The 21233-nt window shown below is 49.0% G+C and overlaps 10 protein-coding genes across 10 annotated transcripts; 6 read left to right on the top strand and 4 right to left on the bottom strand.

Moving 5' to 3' along the window:
* Positions 1-101: 101 nt before the first annotated feature.
* On the top strand, positions 102-1592 carry FPRO_08289 (uncharacterized protein; the record flags this gene model as incomplete). Its single annotated transcript, XM_031221941.1, has 2 exons — positions 102-185; positions 471-1592. 2 exons carry the CDS (start codon positions 102-104, stop codon positions 1590-1592), a joined length of 1206 nt encoding a protein of 401 aa, XP_031087449.1.
* Positions 1593-2150: 558 nt separating this feature from the next.
* Positions 2151-3185, top strand: FPRO_08288 (uncharacterized protein; the record flags this gene model as incomplete). The annotated part of the gene is made up of 4 exons (XM_031221940.1): positions 2151-2225; positions 2276-2286; positions 2340-2397; positions 2448-3185. The coding sequence occupies 4 exons, from the start codon at positions 2151-2153 to the stop codon at positions 3183-3185; spliced, it is 882 nt and encodes a 293-aa protein (XP_031087448.1).
* Positions 3186-3465: 280 nt separating this feature from the next.
* FPRO_08287 (uncharacterized protein) lies at positions 3466-5259 on the top strand (the record flags this gene model as incomplete). Its single annotated transcript, XM_031221939.1, has 1 exon — positions 3466-5259. One exon carries the CDS (start codon positions 3466-3468, stop codon positions 5257-5259), a length of 1794 nt encoding a protein of 597 aa, XP_031087447.1.
* Positions 5260-5731: 472 nt separating this feature from the next.
* Positions 5732-6835, bottom strand: FPRO_08286 (uncharacterized protein; the record flags this gene model as incomplete). The annotated part of the gene is made up of 2 exons (XM_031221938.1): positions 5732-5911; positions 5963-6835. The coding sequence occupies 2 exons, from the start codon at positions 6833-6835 to the stop codon at positions 5732-5734; spliced, it is 1053 nt and encodes a 350-aa protein (XP_031087446.1).
* Positions 6836-7733: 898 nt separating this feature from the next.
* FPRO_08285 (uncharacterized protein) lies at positions 7734-9375 on the bottom strand (the record flags this gene model as incomplete). The annotated part of the gene is made up of 5 exons (XM_031221936.1): positions 7734-8209; positions 8262-8722; positions 8772-9210; positions 9264-9308; positions 9363-9375. The coding sequence occupies 5 exons, from the start codon at positions 9373-9375 to the stop codon at positions 7734-7736; spliced, it is 1434 nt and encodes a 477-aa protein (XP_031087445.1).
* A 379-nt stretch (positions 9376-9754) lies between these two features.
* Positions 9755-10331, top strand: FPRO_08284 (uncharacterized protein; the record flags this gene model as incomplete). Its single annotated transcript, XM_031221935.1, has 2 exons — positions 9755-10228; positions 10278-10331. 2 exons carry the CDS (start codon positions 9755-9757, stop codon positions 10329-10331), a joined length of 528 nt encoding a protein of 175 aa, XP_031087444.1.
* A 255-nt stretch (positions 10332-10586) lies between these two features.
* On the bottom strand, positions 10587-11807 carry FPRO_08283 (uncharacterized protein; the record flags this gene model as incomplete). The annotated part of the gene is made up of 1 exon (XM_031221934.1): positions 10587-11807. One exon carries the CDS (start codon positions 11805-11807, stop codon positions 10587-10589), a length of 1221 nt encoding a protein of 406 aa, XP_031087443.1.
* A 2143-nt stretch (positions 11808-13950) lies between these two features.
* Positions 13951-16176, bottom strand: FPRO_08282 (uncharacterized protein; the record flags this gene model as incomplete). Its single annotated transcript, XM_031221933.1, has 1 exon — positions 13951-16176. One exon carries the CDS (start codon positions 16174-16176, stop codon positions 13951-13953), a length of 2226 nt encoding a protein of 741 aa, XP_031087442.1.
* Positions 16177-17127: 951 nt separating this feature from the next.
* On the top strand, positions 17128-18274 carry FPRO_08281 (uncharacterized protein; the record flags this gene model as incomplete). Its single annotated transcript, XM_031221932.1, has 2 exons — positions 17128-17418; positions 17465-18274. The coding sequence occupies 2 exons, from the start codon at positions 17128-17130 to the stop codon at positions 18272-18274; spliced, it is 1101 nt and encodes a 366-aa protein (XP_031087441.1).
* A 1875-nt stretch (positions 18275-20149) lies between these two features.
* On the top strand, positions 20150-21097 carry FPRO_08280 (uncharacterized protein; the record flags this gene model as incomplete). Its single annotated transcript, XM_031221931.1, has 1 exon — positions 20150-21097. One exon carries the CDS (start codon positions 20150-20152, stop codon positions 21095-21097), a length of 948 nt encoding a protein of 315 aa, XP_031087440.1.
* Between the last annotated feature and the right edge of the window lie 136 nt (positions 21098-21233).

Below are 21233 nucleotides of genomic sequence, written 5' to 3'. Positions count from 1 at the left end.
ACCCACCGAGGTCCGAGGCTCTGAAATCCAGCCTCCAGCTTGACTTGTTCACGCTTCACACTTCAGCTTTCATCAGCCACAGCTCGCACACCTAGCCAAAGATGAAGTTAGTAGCACGCAATAAGGCCCTCAATGCCTACGCGGAGGAGGCCGTTTCCCTCCTGCCCGAGGATCCCGAAGATATGGTCAGTAGCCCCTGTTCCTGCTGTTTGGTCTCTTCTAAGTTTATACCCCTGGTCTGCCATACCGTTTTCCCTTTATCGACCCTTTTAGACCCTGCCTCTATTCCTATTGTTACCCCTCCCCCTCCGTCGTTGTCACACCCTCCGCGGTCTCTGGCCTTGCTTGACATGCTGCTGTCCAGCATTCACCTTATACCACATGTCTCGCACTTCAAGCCATTATCTGTTCCGAATCCCACCGATGTCACCGCTTGTTCTTATGAGACAGCACGCTAACAATGTTGATAGTGGCATGCATACAACCTGATCCTATCTGGAGATATCGTCCATGCTCACACAATCCGTAAAGTAACTGTTACTACAGACACTGGGAGCTCGAAATCTGAGCGTCATCACACTAATCTGACTATCAAAGTCAAATCCACCACATTTGATCCTATCATCTCATCACTCCGGGTCTCTGGATCCGTCGTTATAGAGAACAATCTTGCCCCCTTAGGCTCTCATCATACCCTCGATCTCGAGGTGAACCGCCCGTTTAGTATCGTCAAGCTAGATGGATGGGACTCTGTCGCAAGAGCCACCCTTCAAGAGGCATTATCGGATGACAAGGATGGTGCCGTAGCAGCCGTTGTCATGCAAGAAGGGCTTGCCAACATCTGTCTCATCACACCGTTCCGAACCGTTCTCAAAGTCCGTGTTGAGAGCGTGATTCCCAAGAAACGCGATCTTGCATCAGACCAAGATGCAGGTATGCGCCGCTTCTTTGAGAAGACATTGTCGACTCTTTTACGAACTATGGACTTCACAGAGTCACGGCCGCTGTTACTGGCCAGCCCAGGCTTTGTGGCTGGAGACTTCAAGCAATATATCGCCAACCAAGGACGGGACAAAGCAGACAAGGTGCTTACAGCCGTGGCGAAGCAGGCTACGGTGGTTCACTCCAATTCTGGCCACGTCCACAGTCTCAACGAGATCCTTAAGAGCCCTGAAGTCTTGGCCAAGATGAAGGATATGAAGTTCGCCCGCGAAACACAGTATGTTGATCAATTTTTCGAGATGCTAAAGCTTGACGATGGGCGTGCATGGTATGGTACTTCAGCTGTCGAGAAGGCTGTCAAAGAGGGAGCCGTGGGACCAGGTGGTGGTGTTCTTCTGGTCAACAATTCTCTGTTCCGAAGTGAAGACCTTACCCTTCGCAAAAAGTACGTCGCTCTAGTTGACAAGGTACGGAGTGATGGTGGTGAGGCGAGGGTTCTCAGCAGTGATCATGAGAGTGGTCAGCGATTGACTATGTTGGGCGATATCGCTGCCATACTCAACTACCCAATGCTGGACCTTGATGAAGACGATGATGATGAAGATAATGAGGCAACTGGAGAGTCTACCATTGAAAATAGTGTCATCTAGTCGAACGAGTATATAAAAGAAATGAGATACGAATTCATGAGGCTCTACCTCCCTTAGGTGCTGTTGTGGTGCTACCCTGTACCGTTGCGTGAAACCTGCTCAGATGAAGTCACTCAGTGTGCCGTAACTGTACATCTCCAATCTTCACCTGATAACGTGCATAGTTGACCTCTAACATGCTTTACTTCATTGGGTATCTCCCAAGGAAGCCTCAGATCTTGAGGTCGTCGGTTTTCTCGGCGATAAGTAAACAAGATCGACAACAAGGGCACGTAATTATCCCCGCATTTTTACCCAACTGTGAATGTCAAATCAACGCCACGACGATCATCACGACAAGTTCCTCGCGCTTATCTGATCTATAAACGCGAGAGCACAAAATGATGTCGTAACTCCGAGCTCCGAATACATATATACACCCAAACAATTTCGTTGTTGACAAAGTGTTGACCCTGTAGAACCTGAAACTTAGTATTTAAATGATTCATCGTCCTCGCCCCTACCCCTCATCCACAAATTCAACTCAACATCATACAGAAAGTGTTCATGAATTTCAGAATGGCCTCTAAACTCGCTCTCGACTCTACAAGGAAGCTCAATTCAGGCTACCAGATCCCTCTTCTTGGCTATGGAGTAAGATCCTTCAATCCTTCGTTTCACACCCTGCTAATGTAACTGCCTAGGTCTACAAGGTGTAAGTCCACGTCATGTTCCGGAGGCATTATGTACTCTAACCACGTCATTCAGTCCCGCTGAACAAGCCCCCGACCTCTGCAAGAAGGCTATCGAGATAGGCTACCGCCATGTGAGTTTATTCTAAGGCTCTGGCGTTCAATGCACATCTAACGCACTCAGATCGACTCTGCTTCAGGGTACTACAACCAGGGCCCTAGCGCAGCTGGACTCCTAGCGTCTGGTGTGCCTCGCTCAGAGCTCTTCTTCACTACCAAGATCTTCACCAAACAGTTTCCCTTGAACTACGAGAATGCACACAAGCAGGTAGACATTGCTCTCGATGAGACGAAGCTCGATTATCTTGACCTTGTTCTTATTCATGCCCCGTATGGTGGACCTGATGCCCGAAAGGGTGCTTGGAGAGCTCTTGCTGAGTGCGTCGAAGCTGGCAAGGTGCGATCACTCGGTGTTTCCAACTACGGCGTTCATCATCTAGAGGAACTAGAGGCATACATTAAAGAGCTTGATGCCGAGCTTGGACCGGGAAAGGGAGGCGCCATCTCGGTCGGGCAGTGGGAGGTGCACCCGTGGCTCACACGCCCTGACATCGTTAAGTGGTGCCAGGACCGAAACATTGCAGTTGAGGCTTACTGCCCCATTGTGCGTGGCGAGCGATTTGATGACCCCAAGGTCAAGGCCCTTGCGGACAAGTATGGCAAGAGTCCAGCACAGGTTCTTCTTCGGTGGAGCTTGCAGAGGGGTTATGTTCCTCTGGTGAAGAGCGTAACACCCTCAAGGATTCTGGAGAATGCTCAATTGTTCGACTTTGAGTTGACGGAGGAGGAAGTGAAAGATTTGGCAACTGATGAGTATAGCCCTTGTGCCTGGGACCCCACTCGTGAACCTCTTGAGAAATAGATATCACGAGAAAGAACATAAAAGGGACGCCGATAGAATCACTACATTTCAAGAGTCTGAGAAGTCCATTAGCCATAATTCAACGGGTCTCGCTGTCTTGCGAGTATTGATGTTCGTCATACTGTTATTGTTAATGGGCCCACGTGATCTCGTTTCCACCTCGTGTCAGTCCCCTCCCCCACGCGTCCTATGTCATTCCCAACTCAATCATAACAACCAACCTCATCACACAACATCCGCCTGTCGTGCAAACTGGCCAGATGTCGTCTTCAAGTTCAACATGGGCCAGCGAACGTTCACGGTCATCCCGAAATTCCCGGGTCGTGCGGATTCTCCCGACAAACCGCCCCTACGGCCCATGACCTCAAAACAAGTCCGGAACGCCTACAAAGCAGCCAATAAGGGCCCTAAACTTACACGGGAAGAATCCAGGAGACAGGAGAGGGCTGAGCAGGAAAGAATCAGAAAGGAATTCGAACGGGAGAAGGCGGCTGCCAAGGCAAAAGTTGCCAGGGACAAGAAGAAAGAGAAAGAGTTGGCGGAGAAAGAAGCGAAACGAAAGAAAGGATTGCCTTTGGTGAATGTTCGACCCAGTCAAGAAACGATTTCATGGTTTGTGAGAGGGAATGGTACTTCAAAGAAGAGAGATGCCCATGGCAACGACAATTTGATGGCGAATGCGAGTAATACGGACACAAATGAAGCGATGACAAGCGAAGAACAACCACAACAACCGGCGACCAAAGCGCAGAAGCTTGATGGCATACAGGAAGACGATGAGGAAATTTCCGATGCTGCTATGGAAACGATTGTCGAGGACGTACCAAAACCGTCGCGGGAATCACCAATGCCTCAATCACCCGGGGGCAAGGAAGAGATAATCGCAGAACCTACAGAACAAACAGCAGCTCTTGTTGCATCGGAGACCGCACTAGAAAACCCACCAATACCCGAAATAGAGCTAGAAGGATTGGAGGACGAATTAGATGCGGATTTTGAGGAAGATCTGGCCCTGGGAATTCTTGAGGATATTGAAGCAGCTATGAGCAATCCAAAATCCAACATGAACCACGGAGTCCAAAAGATCTGCAACAAAATACCAGAAGAAGCACTTGCCACGACGAAGCAACCACTGGAAGTCACTAGGAACGACGTCCCAAATCGCATTGCAGAAGATTTGGGCTTAAAGCGACCTGCTGCTCCAGTCTCTTTTGCCAAACCGCCTCTTCCACAACGGAATTTGGAACCACGATCCCCAAGTTCACCACACCAAGAACCACCCATGAGCACGCAAGCGATTCTCTTCAACCTAGATGATTTCTTCCCTTCATCATCTCAACAAGTCCGAGAACTTGAGGAAGAGCTGGACGAGGGCATAATGCCATCCGCTCCCTTACACTTGACCCCTATTGCGGAGGAAGAGGAAGAGGAGTCTTTCGATGAAGGACTAGAGAAATCCTCAGACCAGTCCCTCTTACCAGCACTTGAACCTGCCTCGGACTCGCCACCTCCACCACCAAGACGCTTCTTCACGTCTTCTGGCTCACACGAAAGAATGTGTCTAGCTATTCAGAGAAGTCGTCGTACAGCTGCGCTTGAGAAGATCCAGCAACGCGAGCGAGCTCGCATGCAGGCTGGTATGATAGAGCAAGCTCAAGCAGAGTCTCGCAGAATTTGCAAACCGCGTGAACCTACGAGAAAACCACCAGTGTTTCCCAACCCCCCTCCACATGCAGCTCAATGCAACCAACCACGAAAACCTCCATTTAAGGCACCACCAACACTGCAGAAAACACCACACACCAGTACGACGATTTCCACAAAGCGGACTGAGCCTCAACTATCTAAACAACCTCCTAAGAAACCCTCATCTAGACTATCCAACAACCCTAACATTATGAATTCTCGGATTCCATCAAAACGAGTAGAGACTCCGAAACTACACCTATCACCACTACCGCAAGAAAGCAAAGAGAACCAGAAGCCGCCACAACAGCCTTTTGCACTTAGTGCTTCGCAAGAGTCATATGGCGGCGAATGGGTTGACGATTTGGACCTAGACCTCATGATATAACGATAAACATGTACATTGGATGACGACTACCGAAATGGCCGAATTGCACAACACTGGGGGGGAACTACAACTTGGCGTGGGACCGCACAATGGCTCGGAGTTAAGGGCCTCATATCACCCTTTTGTATGGGTGCTGGGTGGCAAATTATGCATATTTTTCTCATGACATAGCGACGGCGTTTAGAATATTATCCTGTTTTATTTGAGAAGATTACCTTGGTCTAAGGATTAGTGACGCTCTCGGACCAAACTATCCTTACTTTCAACCCCTTATCCTCACCATGAAATCACATATATGAACGCTGTACCGTAAGAAAAAACAAGCCCTGCAGACTTCAGGGGGAAAATTGTCTGATAAGATACAATCCTTAACGCCAATGCTATGCTCGCAGTATCCCTATCGTCATTCATGACTTCGTTGCCACCAACTCCCAGGGCCGACCACGAGTGAAGTTCGTCCCAGGCCAGCAAATCAAAGGAAGATTCCAACCCACTCTGACTTTTGCGATACCTTGCTATCACAACCGTCCACCGCGCATCGGAGGTCATTCGAAGCCGCGAGCACAGGTCGCCCATCAGGGGATCGGAAGCCTACGCCATCACGGTTCGCCTTCGTAGGCTTCCTGTTCTCATAACAATCGGCACAGTAGACCTGTATATGTTAGTTTCTTGTAGCAATCCAGATTTCCAATGCGAAACTTACATGTCCGCACTTCTTGACGGCCCAGAAGTGGTGTTCTCCTGGTGCTCGTTTTCGCTTGCCCTTCTGCTGGCCCACAGAGCTCTGAGTCACTGTGCCGCTTGGGTCATAAGCCAGCTCCTCGTTACAGGCTGGGCATATGACCACGCTTTCGGACTCCTTCTCCGGGTCGGTGCAGGTATTGCGAGTGAACCCTTCTCGCGTTGGGGGCGGCGGGGACATTTGTGGCTTCGGGGTCGGTTGTCGTGCGAATGCGTTGCGTGAAATGTCTAGATTTGGTGGGTTGAAGGCTATGTCTGCTGCCCCAAAGATACCAGCCAATCTCCTGAAGGGGCCAAAGGCAGCAAAGTTTGGTAGAGACCCCAGAGCTGGTCGCTGGCTTATTATTTCCAGCTCAATCAGTTCGTCTGGCCTCGGTACCTCGCGTCTCCCTCTGAAGTGTGACCGGTCTTCCTCAGGTGAGTCCGCAGTTAAGTCAATAACATTTTCTGCACGTCCCACGAAAGTACCATCGGTGCGTGCTAACTGAGGCGGTGATATGCGCTGGGAGTTCGTTCGACGCGGGTTCCTTGCAGGTGGTCTCGCGGGCTGGAGGATGTCGAGAATAGCTCGGGATTGTACAGGAGAATCAGGCTCTTCCGTGAGGTCGATCACAGGGGTAGCTTCTTGCGGTTGTTGCTCTATTACTGGATTTCGAGCAGCTTGTGAGCGGCGAGCGTGGCGGGTGTTATGATACGCAGCGGGTGCGTGGGGATGTGGAAGAAATAGGTGATCTCCAGCATTTGGCCGTGGTCTGTAGGCATTTTCGAAAAAGGGGTCGATATCTTCATGCCCTCCCGCCTCAAACATCTCGAGAGGATCACTGTTTTCAGCCATGTTGTGTAGGTAGTGTAAGACTTGGACTGCGAGGTATCGAGGTCTAGGCGGTTATAATTGGAGATATAGTGTGTTCTCTCTTATCGTATTCGCGGCACAAAGCCTCTTGAACATCCCCCGAGGCAGTGAACACTTATACAGTGAATGGCCGCCCAGGGCGAAGCAGATGAAAAGTGTGGCGATTGGCAGGTAGAGAAAGCTAAGCAAATGCGCTATGGCAGCAAGACTGAATTAGATGATGAGACATAGAATTATGCTCAGAGGAGTCGTAAGCGTCTGTATCGTATCGTATCGGTTCGTTGGGGGGGTTGTCGTGGGGGAGGCGAAGGTCGTTGGTAAGCATCAAAGTTAGTTGTTTGAAAGGAAGTTGAAATTGAATGTCGCTACTGTGACGATCGATGCAAGGCTGCTCCCCATGTGACGACAGGACTCTAGCGCATAGAGACCCTGCACTGGCGAACACTGTTTACCCCGCTAAGTGGCCACTAAGAATAGGCTTCAAGGCTTCACTACAAGGGGTTACTATCGCTTGGCTCTACTGTCAATAGGTACCTTGTTGTATTGAAGCCCATGATGGGTTTTCGTGATGATTGTTTTGTTGTTGTTTTGGAGTATCAACAGGTAAACAATACACCAGCCTCCAGGAGCAAGAAGACTTCTTATATTTGGTAAAGCCCCCAAAAACAACCACTTAACCCAAAAACTTAAAAAGGCGATGTTAAGTTTACCAGACACTTTTTTGTCACTTGCAATATTGCTAAGTTTTGCCTCCCATTTCAATACTCAAAAACCAGAACCATAATTATCAATTTTCAAACACCAACCTCTGTGCTTTGCTTTGACCCTTTATTCGGGCGTATAATACAAATTATCAACGAAATTCCTTCTAAACCCCAGTCTATTCCTTTGTTGCAAGTACACTGACCACACCCTCGCCATTGACTGTTACGAGCTGCTTTGCAGACTCTCCCCACCGAACAGCAACAGAGGGTGTAGAACTCTTCAAAGGCTCGGTCCACTTCTTGCTGGACTTGGTGAACTGTTGCACTGTGACTCCAGCCGCACCGCCAGTGGCGAGGAACTGGCCACTGTAGTCCCACGCCAGGGACTGGACCGGCCCGCCAGTCTCAAGAACCTTGGCCACCGCCGCGTCTCCCTCTTTACGCAGATCAAAGATAGTGACCATGGTCTGGCCCTTGGCTGTAGCTGCGAACCAGTAGCCATTCTCGGAGAAGCTGAGAGCCTGGATAGGGGCGCCCAGGCTGAAAGAAGCTGCCTGCTCAAGAGTGTTGGTCATGAAGAGCTTGATTTCGCCTGATGTGGTACCGGCGGCAAAGAGGTGACCATCAGGGTGGAAGGCACAAGATGTAAGAGCTGGGAACACGTTAGCACAGAATCATCTTTAGGTGTACCAAGAGAAACTTACCAGCATCGGTGTAAGCGCGGGCAACACGTTTCTGTGCGACCAAGTCGTAGAACACGATGCTCTTATCCGTACCAACAGAGGCCAGAATTTCACCGCCGGGGTGCAGGCTCAATGCCGTAGCAGCACCAGCATGTTCACTGAGTGATGCAACCTGGTTACCCTCCTGGAAGACCTTGATGCTGCCTTGGCCAGTCGCAAAAGCGACACCAGCCTCAGCCCAAATAGCGTCTGTAATAGGCTCACCCACTGAGAGGGACTGTTCGACCTTATCCTCGGTGGTAGAGTAGACAACTGCTTGTCCCTTCAAGCCTCCAACTGCCGCGGCATTTGTTCCTCCAACAGTAAGGGCGGTAGCCTCAGGAACAGGTAGGGAGTGTGTGGTCGCGCTCTCGAAAGCTGAAATCTCTTCGCCGGTAGCCCAACCCTCAGGGACAGGGCGCTTCTTGCGACCCTTTGATAGTCTATATGCTGGTTAGTCTTTGCTCGTGTAGTTGTAGGATAACCACATACGTCTGATGGGTCTCGTCCACCTTGGCAACGAGTTCCTCTGGTAACTTTTCCACGCTGTCGACCTGCATAGAATCACCATCGACCGCACCACCCGTCACAGTGACCTTGCTCAGAGCATCTCTGGCCTCATCTCGCTCCCTCGTGAGCCGTGCAATAACTCGGACAGCAGCGTCGTGCTGGTACAACGCTGTGGCAAGCTCCTCTCTAGTGCGCGCAAGTTGCTCCTTGAGGTTATATGTCTCTAAAGCCAGCGCGTCCCATTCGTTCTGGAAAGTAGCGAGGAGGGCGGGAATCGATGTGAGGGTAGGAGGACGCGGTCGGACAATACGCGACGAATGGATAGGGAGGAGGTCATCGGCGGTCAGGGCCTCGCCAGAATCGGGCTCGGTGCCATGTTCGTTGATGTATTGATCGATAAGGCGCTTCTCGTAAACAACACCTTTACTGGTTTAGCTGTGAAAGCTGCGCGTTGATGATGTTGATAATACATACCAGACTTCTTAGAAACGACGGGCTCTTGAGGAGCCTCTCCAGAAACTGTCAAGAGGTCAGCGCACCGTTACTTATCGATGACAAAACTGAAGAACTTACTTCCACAAAGCATGGCGACTACAAATTTGAGCTCGTGGAGCTTTCAATTGCTTGTCGTTAGGTATAGCGCAAATCAACGTCTCGAAGCTCTGTTGCGACGACAATTGCCTAGTCGAGATTTTGCCCGTGCACTGACCAGAGCTTTGGATCACGGGATGATAAGATAAGGCGGACTGGTATCTTATCGTGCATCAAGATGATGCATGTCTCAACGCGGGGAGCACCGGTAATAGTGAGTTCGCATGTCTCCGTAATCCGATAATTGATGTGACTGCTTGTCGATAACAGCTATTGAGTGAAATATCCAATTAACTATTTTCTGCGGTGTTGGTGAATGTCGAGTATAGATTGAATACGTCCTGTGACAAGTATCACCAACATCAACATTCATCATGACCCTACCTCAACCTCAAGATCTTCGTGCAGCAGATGAAGCCGAGCAGATCAAGACTTTGGATCTGCTATTCGAGCCCAGTCCCTCAATCCATTCCACTCTCCTCCCCATTGTGCGAGATGCAGAGTATACATCATACCCGGAGTTAATCGAGGCCTGCAGGACTCGCCTTGCCTCACTCGCCTCCTCGAACTCGTCAGCCAACCCAGATGAGACTCTTCTCTCAATTCTCGGATCACATCCCCGTTTAGGGGCCAAGAAAGTTGACTCAGCACAGTCAGCTGCAGAGCAGGCCAACCTGCAAGGCCAAGGTGAAGAATTGGCAAAGCTGAACATGGAGTATGAGGAAAAGTTCCCCGGATTGCGATATGTCGTTTTTGTGAACGGACGGGGAAGACCTGAGATCATGGAGAACATGAAGGCTAGAATTTCCAGAGGCGACTTTTCGAAAGAGGTTGATGAAGCGTTACAGGTATGTACAACTTGCGGTTTGATGTTTCTGATGTTAAGTCGTTGTTTAGGCAATGTGCGATATTGCAAACGACAGAGCCTCCAAGCTTGGCGTAAAGTCATGAACATAATCACTTATCAATAACAATCTGTTACCCGTTGCTTGAGCTGTGGTGTATCTAAGCCTCCCCATCTGGCCGAAGAATAATACAAGCCAGTATAGCCTATTTTTGTTCCAGTCCTTGCGGCCGGATAATGCTTCAATGTCGCCGTATTGAACATGAATAAGAACATATTGCCACCCAATGCTAGAAGTATACTTTACATAATTCCCTTAAATGCTCCCCGAGATGCCCAGAGACGCCGATATATTTGCCTAACTATCTTGACATCCAGCAGATGCCGTCGAGTTCATCCAAATACTCTTCGTACGATCTGTCTTCTTCGCCATTGTTGCCGTCATCGCTCTGCCCGAATAATACGCTGAAGTCAGAATATACACTGTCTTGATCATCGCCCACATCGTCCCAGTCGTCATCTGCAGGATGCATGTATGCAAAACTATCCTCCTCGAGATCGTCCAGCGGAGGTAACGGTGCTGTAGGCCGTAGCTCTGGCGATCGAATGGGGAAGAGTCGAGGTGATGTACGCTTCTTCGTTGCAGCTACATCACCGACAGGTAGAGGCAGGGCCACAGGACTCGATAGCCGGCATGATGGGGGTTTTGGATGTTGAAATGCCTTTTGAGGTGGGTAGCTTGGCTGGGGTCTTGCCGACGATACCATCATGCCTGAAGGTCCAATGATTCCCGTGCCAGTTGGTGAGATCCGCAGAGATTTGCCCGCCGAGGAATCCTGTAGCATCGGAGGTCGCCAATTCGTCTTGCCAGCAGCTTTCGACGTGATAGTCGCGATTTCCTGCTCATGTTTCTTATTACCTGTAGTCTGTCCGAGGCTCAGTCGCTTTCTCAGACAATTCATGGTCGAGAAGCGGAGAAACGAAGTTGCATGAAGATGTGCAATCCTTCGGGTCATATCAACTGAAGTAGCCATCTTCAAGAACCGCTTGTCGCCAGCCTCTTGACCTTCTCGGTTAAGGATGTGAGTGGCAGGTTGAGAATAAGGCTGAGAAAGACGACTCGTGATAAGTTCGGCACGGAGTCGACGTTTCTTGACACACAGGTCAGCTGTGTTGAAGCCATCGACATCAGACTTGCACCGCTTTCTCTTGATACCGCGGGGTCCCGTTGACGCTGGTTCAGGTCGTATGTCCAAAGGGCTGAATTTGGTTTTTACATCCTCTGTTGATGGAAAAGAAAATCCCGGGACTTCGGGCCGGGACCTTGGGATCAATGTTTCTTTTGCATTCGGCTTCCGATGACCTTCAGTACTTTCTACTTTCCGAACAGTACGATATTTGGAATCTCCCATCAATGCCTCGAACAAAGGGTCTGAGCCGGAACATCTTGGGACTTGAGTCAAGTCATCGGAAGCGAGATCCAGTGGAGAAATGGCGAGGTCGTCATGGCAGCCACCTGCAGAATGGCAGCGCCAGGGCTCAAGCAGATTGATTGAGCTCTGTCCATTAGCCTCTACCTCCATTACGACAGCTTGCGCTTCGTCTGAGGGGTGCTGTCAGAGCTGCCTGGTCCGATCCATCCGCTTTAACCAGTGTGAAACAAGATGAGAGAGGATGTTCTGGCCAGGTATTAGAAAAGCCGAGGAAGAGAGAATCTGGCTTTTCAGTGTCGAGGAGTTTCAGCTGAGAATGATTCGACTTGGAGATGTAATCACAAGTTGTATCTGGTGACGCGTGAAGAGCTCGGTATTTAAAATGTCTCCGGTTACGACGTGAAACAAATTGACGCAATTCTCTTGACCTCAGCGTTGCAGCAGAGTCGAATCAGGACAGTTCCATGCACCGAATATGCCTCTCCCAAGCCTCTCAGGGCGTCAAGAGTTGTCTACTTAAGAGTGCAGACGTTCAATACTGGTGGATAACTGGCGTGATTGTCGACAAGCGAAGTGGGGAACTGAGCTGAGGCCCAAAGTTAGGCGGGATCGGAATAAGGGGAGCAACAATAAATGGTATATCCGACTCAGGATAGAAGTCGGATAGGGAGAGAGATAAAGAGATAGATAGATAAACAGGACGAGGTATTGATAAGAGCAATAAAAGAGTTCGGACGAGAGCGACTGGCAACTGATGATGGAGAAATTCAGAGACTGAAGAGGGGAAAGGTCGTCTTGGACAAGGAGCACCAAGACAGACCAGGACCAAGCTACAGCAGCTAGTCTCCTGCAAGTGCAAGCAATAGGAGCAAGGATCACGCCGAACCAATTCGATGGGAAATCCGGGGCCGACACGAGCAAGCGAGTTGAGATGCTGACTGTGACATTCGGATTGCTTTTTCTGGCCAAGGCCCAACAGCCATGACCTGGGGTTTACAGGGGGTATCCTAATACATCAGCATGCCTGTCTATCCTATTCGTAGACCGAGGCCAGAGACAGAGTTTTGTGACGTTGGCCTCTCAGAAGTCACAGCTGGAAAACTTAGTAGTCGAACGACAGTATGTCCTATACATACTGTAGTCCGTCCTTCGAGATAACATACCCAGGATAGCCAGGCAAAGAAACCCGAGAAACAGGTCCGGGGTAAGCCATCCGGGGCAAAAGGCATGGTCGCACAGCATCTCCCATAGGCCGGGGGCGCTGGTCAGGCGGTTGAATCAAGCGTTCTAGGATACAGGGATCAACAAGATGAGCTTGCTTTTTCGTTGGTTGAGACCAGATGGTCGGGCAGAAAGGGGGGGGATGGAAAATCAATCAGCAGGGATCACAGGGGAGGAAACCCGAGAGGTTTTGGTCAAACTGAATGGATTCTCATTGAGAAGTGAAGGTGAAGAAGCATCAATGCGGCGGAGGACAGAGTTTGTATCCTGGTCAGATCATATTATGCTATTGACCTGCTCAAAATAATCAAGCAGTGGAGGCCTACTACTCAGCTTATACTGGTACTTACAGGTAAATACTATGCTTCAAGCAAACGTCTCGTGACTGTCAACTCTCCTCCAACCTCGTGACAAAACTATCCCACTAGAGATATCCCAGCCACAAGCCAGCTCACACAGAGCTATAGTAGTAGTATGACATGGCTCATTACACTCTAGAACTGCCACCTCCTCTTTTAACTGAAACCACTCCATTGGTATACCTGCAGTCCTGCACCGTGCTCTTCTTCTACTGGACACTCGACTCTGGGGATCGCCTTTAGGGCTTGGCCGGAGGCGGCCGCTGTTTCTGGGGTTAAGATTGAGAAACATGAGAGATCACATCCCCTGGTACCAAGTGCACACGCGTACATATGTGTATTCATGTACTGTGGTATCATTGGGATGTATTTTGGCCATTCTAAGCGGAGAACTTCTTCTGAGATGCTACCATGCCCAAATCTCACACCCGATTCGACGTCTGGGTGTTGAGCGTTACGACATTCCTGAAGCGGATACAACGGCATTACAGCTGTCCAATGCCTTCAGCTCATTTTGTCATGGACTTTCTAGATGCTTCAGTCATCATGAAAAATTTGATTCATCATGCGCCATCCCAACATGTACCTTTTTGCCTGTAGCCTTGTTACCTCACCACCCGGAAACAAACTCCAGCAACTCCAACATGCCTCACAAAACCAGCTAGCTAATGAGCGTACCGTCACTAATATACATGATGCACCACAAGTCAACCTTAAACTCGGCTTGTGCTAACGTCAAAGATATCATTCTTCCATCCTCCCTGCTCATACTCAAAGAGCTTCTGCTCTGCATCCCTGCCTTCGTCCTCCCACAGCTTGACCAGACTGCCAGGTGCATACCGCCCTTGGAACACGCCTGACCCTGCTTTGACGCCAACGCGGGCGTCGATGTCTGGATCGGGCGCTGGAACGAGGCGTGCAGCAACTGCTCGAATGAACGTCCAGAGGTCCTTTGGATCAGCAATTCGTGTGGCACGAAGTCGCTCCCGTGCATAAAGCATTTCACGGTTCAGGAAGTGAAGACCTTCAGCAATTGAAGCTGCAATCTTGACCTCGAGAGCCTTGCGCACAATGGGCCGCACTAATGGCTTCAAGATCCAAGCGAGGCAAGCAAACTTGGACTTGCTCAGCGTGTAATTAAGGTGATGGATCCGGACCTTGACATCGCGTAAGGAGACAATCTGTTCCAGTCGATCCTTTCCAATTTCAAGGTCAAGAGTGATATCCACGCCGCGCTTATCAAGATGGAATCCTGCGATACCTTCATCAACCATACGGAAAAGACCAGAGTGTAGACGGAACCAGTAACCCAGATCGTCTGCTGCAATAGAGAGTCCAGACACAGTCACTTTCATCATTGATTTCATGGTAGATTGCGTCCCATGGAGTGCCTTTCTCACTTGAACATCGTTATAGGTTGAGATGTTAAGCTGGAAGGGCAGGAAGGAGCTTGCATTGATGGTGCGGCCGGGCTCAAGGATGAGATTCTCTAGCAGAAGATCGATGGCAGGTGCCGATACTTCAACACGTGGAATGGGGATGTACTGAATAGCCTGGATGAGGAGAGGGACAAAGATGTTGATAGTGTCAGTAACCAGGTCGCTATTAGCGTACTCGCCAGCTGGTGACAAGAGGAGAGCAATCCTTTCAGTCGTGTGGATGAGCTTCTTGATATCCTGGTCATCCAAGATTGAGCGGAAAGCAGCATACAGACTCGAAAGCAGGGCGTCCAGATCATCTCGAATTGATGATTTGGCAGTCAGATCATTGGACTTCTTGCGCAACTCCTGGAATCGTTCCTCGATGTTGTCAAAGAAGTCAGGGTCGCTCAGCATATCCTGCACCAGGTTGCCAATTTGTCGCACAAGCTCATCAAAGTTGGGGTCAGTTTTTCCATCATCGACAACAGCTTCGAAAGATTTCTTGACCTCATCCCAATGCTCGCGCTTGCCGAGAGAAGTGATGAACAACCAGAAATTGTGGACTGCTTTGTCGGCCTCTGGGTTGGGCTGGGTGTCCTCCTCGACTGCTTCAACGGTTGCAGCGGCTGCGTGGGAGTAGGCAAGAAGGTAACGTTGGATGAGCAGCGAGATTGTGGAAACCGATTCCTTGTAGTCTGTTCGCTTCCGGAGGTTCATCACAGTTTGCTTGAGGCGCTTCACCAGAGCATCACCTTCGTCGCCCTTCACATGCTCCTTGATGCTCTGTACTGCCCCGTCGGCCACTTCAAGCGCACCATCTTTGACAGTCTCACCAACATCTACAACTTCATTCTTAAGATCTTCGTCGGAAGGTGGAGCAGGCGATTTGCCATTGCCATTTGCATGTTTAAGGGCTTCTTCCTCCTCCTTGGACGGCTGAATGGCCTCGCCAGCTTGTTTGGAGACATCGGACAAGGTGAAGGCAGTGTCTCGAAGCACCTCTCTTCCAACAGTGCCAAGGTCGGAGAGGAAGATGCGGAAATCGGAGTTGGTCAACAGAAGCGATCCAACAGTCTGCAAGCTCTTGTAGGTTGCAACAGCATCGCCTCGGACCTTTGCCCTCGCAGCTCGCTGCTCAATATGTGCGACGTCGACATCCAAGCGAGCTTTGGTGAGATACCAGATGAAATCCTGAATCTGGTCCTTACTGTTCTTGTGTTGCAACACCTCGATGAACTGTTTGATCCATAGCTTGATGCTTCTGACCAGGGCTCGTCCAGACGGGCTGAGCTCTTGTCGCTCAGGGTTCAAAATTTGCGCTGATAGAAGAGTTCTCAAGTGGATTATAAGCTGTTCATTGGTTGGCATATATCCTTTAGAGATGGCGCGTAGCATTTGATATGTATGGAGCTTCTCATGGAGTCGCGTCTGTAGGCCGGTGTCGTCATTGTAACGCGGCAGCAGAGGTTCGCGCTCTGCGTCCTCGCGATTTTTGCCAATGCCAAAGCACGACAGCATTTTAAAAGCTGCAGGCAAAAATAGCCTGATGATAATCTAGAAAGTCGTGCCTTTTTTGTGGTTGGGATGACTTGTTAAAGAAGAGATTCTTGCTTGATCATTTTTATAGCAAACACCCAGGCCAGTGATTAAAAGTGACGACGTCATGACTCTGCCGGAGCTTCAGGTCCTAGGCAGGCTAGGCTTGCAGGTACAGCTGTAACACCTTGAGGCAACCACAACCCTTGTGAATCTTAGGGGTTACAGCTGTACGAAGCTCAGTGATTGGATGGTGAAGTTTATTTCGCAATCATGATGGCTTTCTTTAGAATTTGGAGCTGTCCATGATGAGAGGGCTTGTGAGGGAATGCATTTGCTAGTGACAAAGGCATTCAACTGGCATCATCCTGCATTTCAGCAATCATCAGCAAGCAATATGTACCGTGAATTACGATTTGCATTTGAGATTCCTGTCCAATGATCGGACTATGTTCTTTATTTGCTTGGGAGTGAATTATTACTGGCAATGCAACTTGTCTAGAGCTTCAATGCCACTGACCAGGCACTCCTCATGTGCTAACTTCAGTATCCCGATACACTGAAGTAAGAATTTATTTCGTATGATTTCAACCGCATTAGGCCATATAATTCTCTATAAATTTCACTGCCTTTTACGTGTACTAATTGTCGCTCTTATACACCTTTGGTGTTATTAAAATGAACTTTCGGCGACCAGAGGACAATCGGCGGACCTCGGTATTATCAGCTGGTGTGGGGCCGGGTGTACTTCAGCATCAACACCCGGCTTCTAACACTTCCTCAACAACAAGTACAATACTGCGCAAAGCAAAAAACTCCAACAGCTTAAAAAAAGATATTTGATTACCTGCAGACTTTCTCATTACCTGATGTCGTTCGCTTAATCTTTTGAGACACTACCTTGAAGTTACATGCTCCGAAATTCCAAGCTCAATGAGCACGCCGAAAGAATGGAAGCGACTCTCATTCCAAGAAGCCTTGGAGCTAGCCAGACTTCCGGATGATACATCGTCAACACAACAAGCAATCCAAAGATTCATGAGTCGGCAGCCAGCTTGGACACCCGGACAAGAACTCCCCTGGGATGCTGTTGGTATTCCTCCGCCAAAGATCACAAGGGGAGCTTATGGCGCTGTCGTATATGCTCTATCAGCTCTTGCAGCGACCCGTGTAGTCGAAGAAGAAGACCATGGCAATGTAGACGAGAACAGACGAGGGATCCATGTAAGTTAGATTTATTTATGGATGAACACAGACTTATTCTCTTCAGTCCATCCACGCCGTGTTCACCAACCCCGGACTCACGGATCGCCCTTTCATCCTAGATGTATCCGAAGTCCATTCAAGCCGTTCCTTTTCCACGCGGCTAGTTCACGCTCGTCAGCCAACACAATCATCAAGCAACCTATCGGGTCCGTTTCCCGACTCGGACTCCGAAGCACCTCTTGGAAATCCTTGTCTAACCAGTATCGTCACTTTCAAACGCCCGGTTTCTAGCTCCGATGAGGTCCAAGGGATTCCGCCACAGGAGAGATTCAAAGACATACTCTCATCACGCAAACCTGATCAGTGGAATCCATGTCCACAGGCCGACGTCGATGCTCTAAAAGCAAAGTTCCCAAATGAAGGCCACGGAGCATTCCCTATCCTCGACATGTACAAAGTTGACATGTCAGACTTTAACAAAGACAGGGCTATACCAGACCGGAGAGAACTGATCTACTACCGGTTACTTAAACCTCTTCCGAATCAACACACGAACGCACACATCTTGTGTCATGCATTCGAGGCAGACCGCAACAGTCTTTTCATGCTAGGCAACCATCTAGGCTACGGCCACGACCTGGGCATCGCGGCAAGCCTGAGTTATTCGTTCTACGTTCATGTCAATGCTGACGAGGCTGTGATGGAAGGGGACGGATGGTGGATGCAAGAAGTCTCGTGGCCAAGATTCAGTGCTGGTCGAGGCGCAATGGAAAGCCTGATATGGAGTCCTAAAGGCAAGCATGTTGCGACTGGCTACCAGGATGGCATTATACTGCCTATGACGGCCAAACCTGGTAGAGAGACAAAGCTGTAGGATGTGCGATTGACGAGACGTGGCTGGAGGCAAACATTATTAGCGATATCAAGATTTTGTCATGGAAACACCAAAGACGGTAACAAAAACTACCTTGAGAAGGCCCAGATTGTTCAATTGTTGGGAACCCCGGCATAGCGCGAAACGAGTGATCATCTGGGTCTGACCCTCGATCCCAGGACGTTCACCTGTGGTCGGGACGAGAAGCTCGCCGTCGCATCAGCTTCGTTTCTTCCTCTTGCTTGTTATCACAGCCGAGACGACGAGGTCCCCCTGGTGCTGACCTATCTCATATTGGTGAATGCTTATCCAATACATATACTAATACAATAAAACGAGTTCAAACCACGCTTTGTGTAACATGAAATTGTAAGTTCTCCATTATAGTAGACCGAAATTTCATTGTCAGGCATTTCTGTTGCTTCAGCCTATTTGCTCTTTGCTACACTCAGCGGTTATCTAGTCCTTTTGTTGTTCTCAGATGCATATCGCTTAACGTAGATCAAAACCGTGGAACGTTCTAGACTTTCAGTCAGATAGCTATATAATGCCTCATCTCGCACATGGCCAAGCTTTCTTTGAACCTGCATCTTTTTAATGGCGTACTTTTCGTCGCTATGCGTTCTAGTTCAGGAATACTTGACCGCACGCTTTAATCTGTCTAAGACTTGATACCACGTCTTCATTAAACTCCATACAGCACCTGACCAAGTCTTTCATACACGCGAAAGGGGAAACAGCAGATAAACTCAAGTTTACCGCTGCCGACGATTCCTTATATATAAGATAATTACAGCCCTATAATAATATAATACAATATCAGTATAATACAATACATATAAATATAATTAAGAGCTCTTGTTCAGAGGCTTCTAGTCTTGGAACTAAATAGCTTTAATGCGACCTGGAGACATATAACTCCTTATATCGCATAGAGTATAATCTCAATAGTTCACGCACCATTAGCTGTCGCTCATCAAGATCAAGCTACTTGCGGTGTTTGCCCAAAATAAAACAAACATTAAAGGCAAAGCATATCTTATAATTGTCTCCTGTTTGCCGTGGCAGTGACCTGCATCGAGAGGCTCCTTCCCATCAGAATCCTCCAAGTGTGAGATCATCGTGAGCACTTATCACATTTGATCTCTTTCTTGATATCGACAACTCCTTTATCTTCTGCCATCAACAGCACCAAGCCAGAAAAGGATTTCAGCAGTCAAACAAGAAAAAGGCTGGAATTACTATCATAAACTACAACAAACCTCAGAACACAGATATTTACCAGCTAGTGCACTCTCTATTTCGGAGTTCACTGTTCACCACTGCACGGCGATCTGGTCTATAAAGGAGGCATAAGCATAACATCAAAGGCTCTGATTCACTGCCAGTCGCCCTTGATCTGCTTGGCATAGGTGCAGATTATCCTGCACCTTCTTCTTACACCACTGGATTTTATTATTTCAAGGAGCACCGCCGAAGATTTTAATCTTCTATAACTTCTTTCTCTTAAACACATCGCGATTTGCATATCACCCAACGCCTCCTATCCAGAAGTAACTTCATCACCAGCTTTCAAAGTAAGTCAAGGATTTAATAACCTCATTTGGCCTCTCGATATTCTGGTCTTGACGCTTGTCTCGGGCCTGACGAGAAGTTTCATCTCTTGAACTAGTTCTATTATTTCTATTATCCACTGAACTACTCTTGTCTAGTTGTGTTTACTGCCTTGGCCTATACTGATTCTCTCCTGCTTGCAGTAACTGCTGTCCTCTTACTACCCTTGACCTTAGGTAAGTAATTGGCCTGATGCTTGTTCTGGTAGGAGTTGCTAACTCTAGGATTTAACTTAGGCTGCTGGTTGTCTACTAAGGCAAGATGGGAGATCAAAGCCTGACTCACAGCCATGGGACGGCTGTGCCACCTGAAGTCGTGACTGAGATGCTTCACACACCCTGGAGCGACGTCTACCGCATCAGCCCAGATGGCCAGAAGTACATTTCACCACAATGCCTTCTTGGCACCCCTGTGCAAAAGATCACCGAAAACAGCGACTACTGGATGCCGAGATGGCTCTCTCTTGAAACCTACCTAGCACAAGAGGAATCAGAAGAAAAGAAGAAGAGAGATTCAAAGGAACGACTCCGGCTCGACCCCCATAACAAAGATCTTGCTAAGAAACACAAGCTCCATATGGATAATGTGTCTAAACAGCGCAAGATCCGCGAAATTTTCGGCCATGATTCACCATACCATCCGAATCAGCTGGTCTCCAAGTATCACCTACCAACAGATGGACTATGTGAGCAGGAACTGATGTATAAGCTTGCTTGTAAGGTGTCTGACTTGCGAGTTCTGCGTCATAAAGGGGAACTTGCCATGGGCCCCTGGGACTTCCTCCGTTGGCGTATTGCAAAGAAGATACAGTCGATGTTCACAATGTCTGCTCAGAGTGGCAGGGATATAATCAAAAGAATTATATTCAGCATCTGTGAGGACTCGAGTTCAAAGAGCGCCTCTAAGGATTACGAGGACCCCAAGTTGCGCGCTGCCATTATACGCTCAGCTGGCTACCAGGGCCGCCTGGCCAGCTTCCGCAAGCCTGGGGACAAAAACAGGATCACCAAGATCAAGACCAACACAACCGGTATTGGGCGCATCACCCGGCGGCGCTCGAAAGTCCACCCAACTCCGTCGGCGCTCAGTCGAGAGCCAGCTCTCAGTCGGTCTGATAAGCGCCAGAAGAGGTCAGCTCAGCCGTCGACATACGGAGGAGTGAACGCTTACCGAGCACAACAACAGCAGAGGGATAGCTCAAAGCTCTAAATTCACATCACTCTTATCTTCAATTATCGCGGGGTAAAAGCATACTAGTTTGATAGCTGGTTCGTGTTCCAGAGCCATACAGCCTTCTTTCTACCGCGTCAGAGAATCTTAAGTCTCAACTAATGGGCCACTTTCG

This window comes from Fusarium proliferatum (genome assembly GCF_900067095.1).
Source record: "Fusarium proliferatum ET1 genome assembly, contig: FPRO_scaffold011, whole genome shotgun sequence".
Lineage (NCBI taxonomy): Eukaryota > Fungi > Ascomycota > Sordariomycetes > Hypocreales > Nectriaceae > Fusarium > Fusarium proliferatum.
This window is presented reverse-complemented; position numbering and strand designations above follow the sequence as displayed.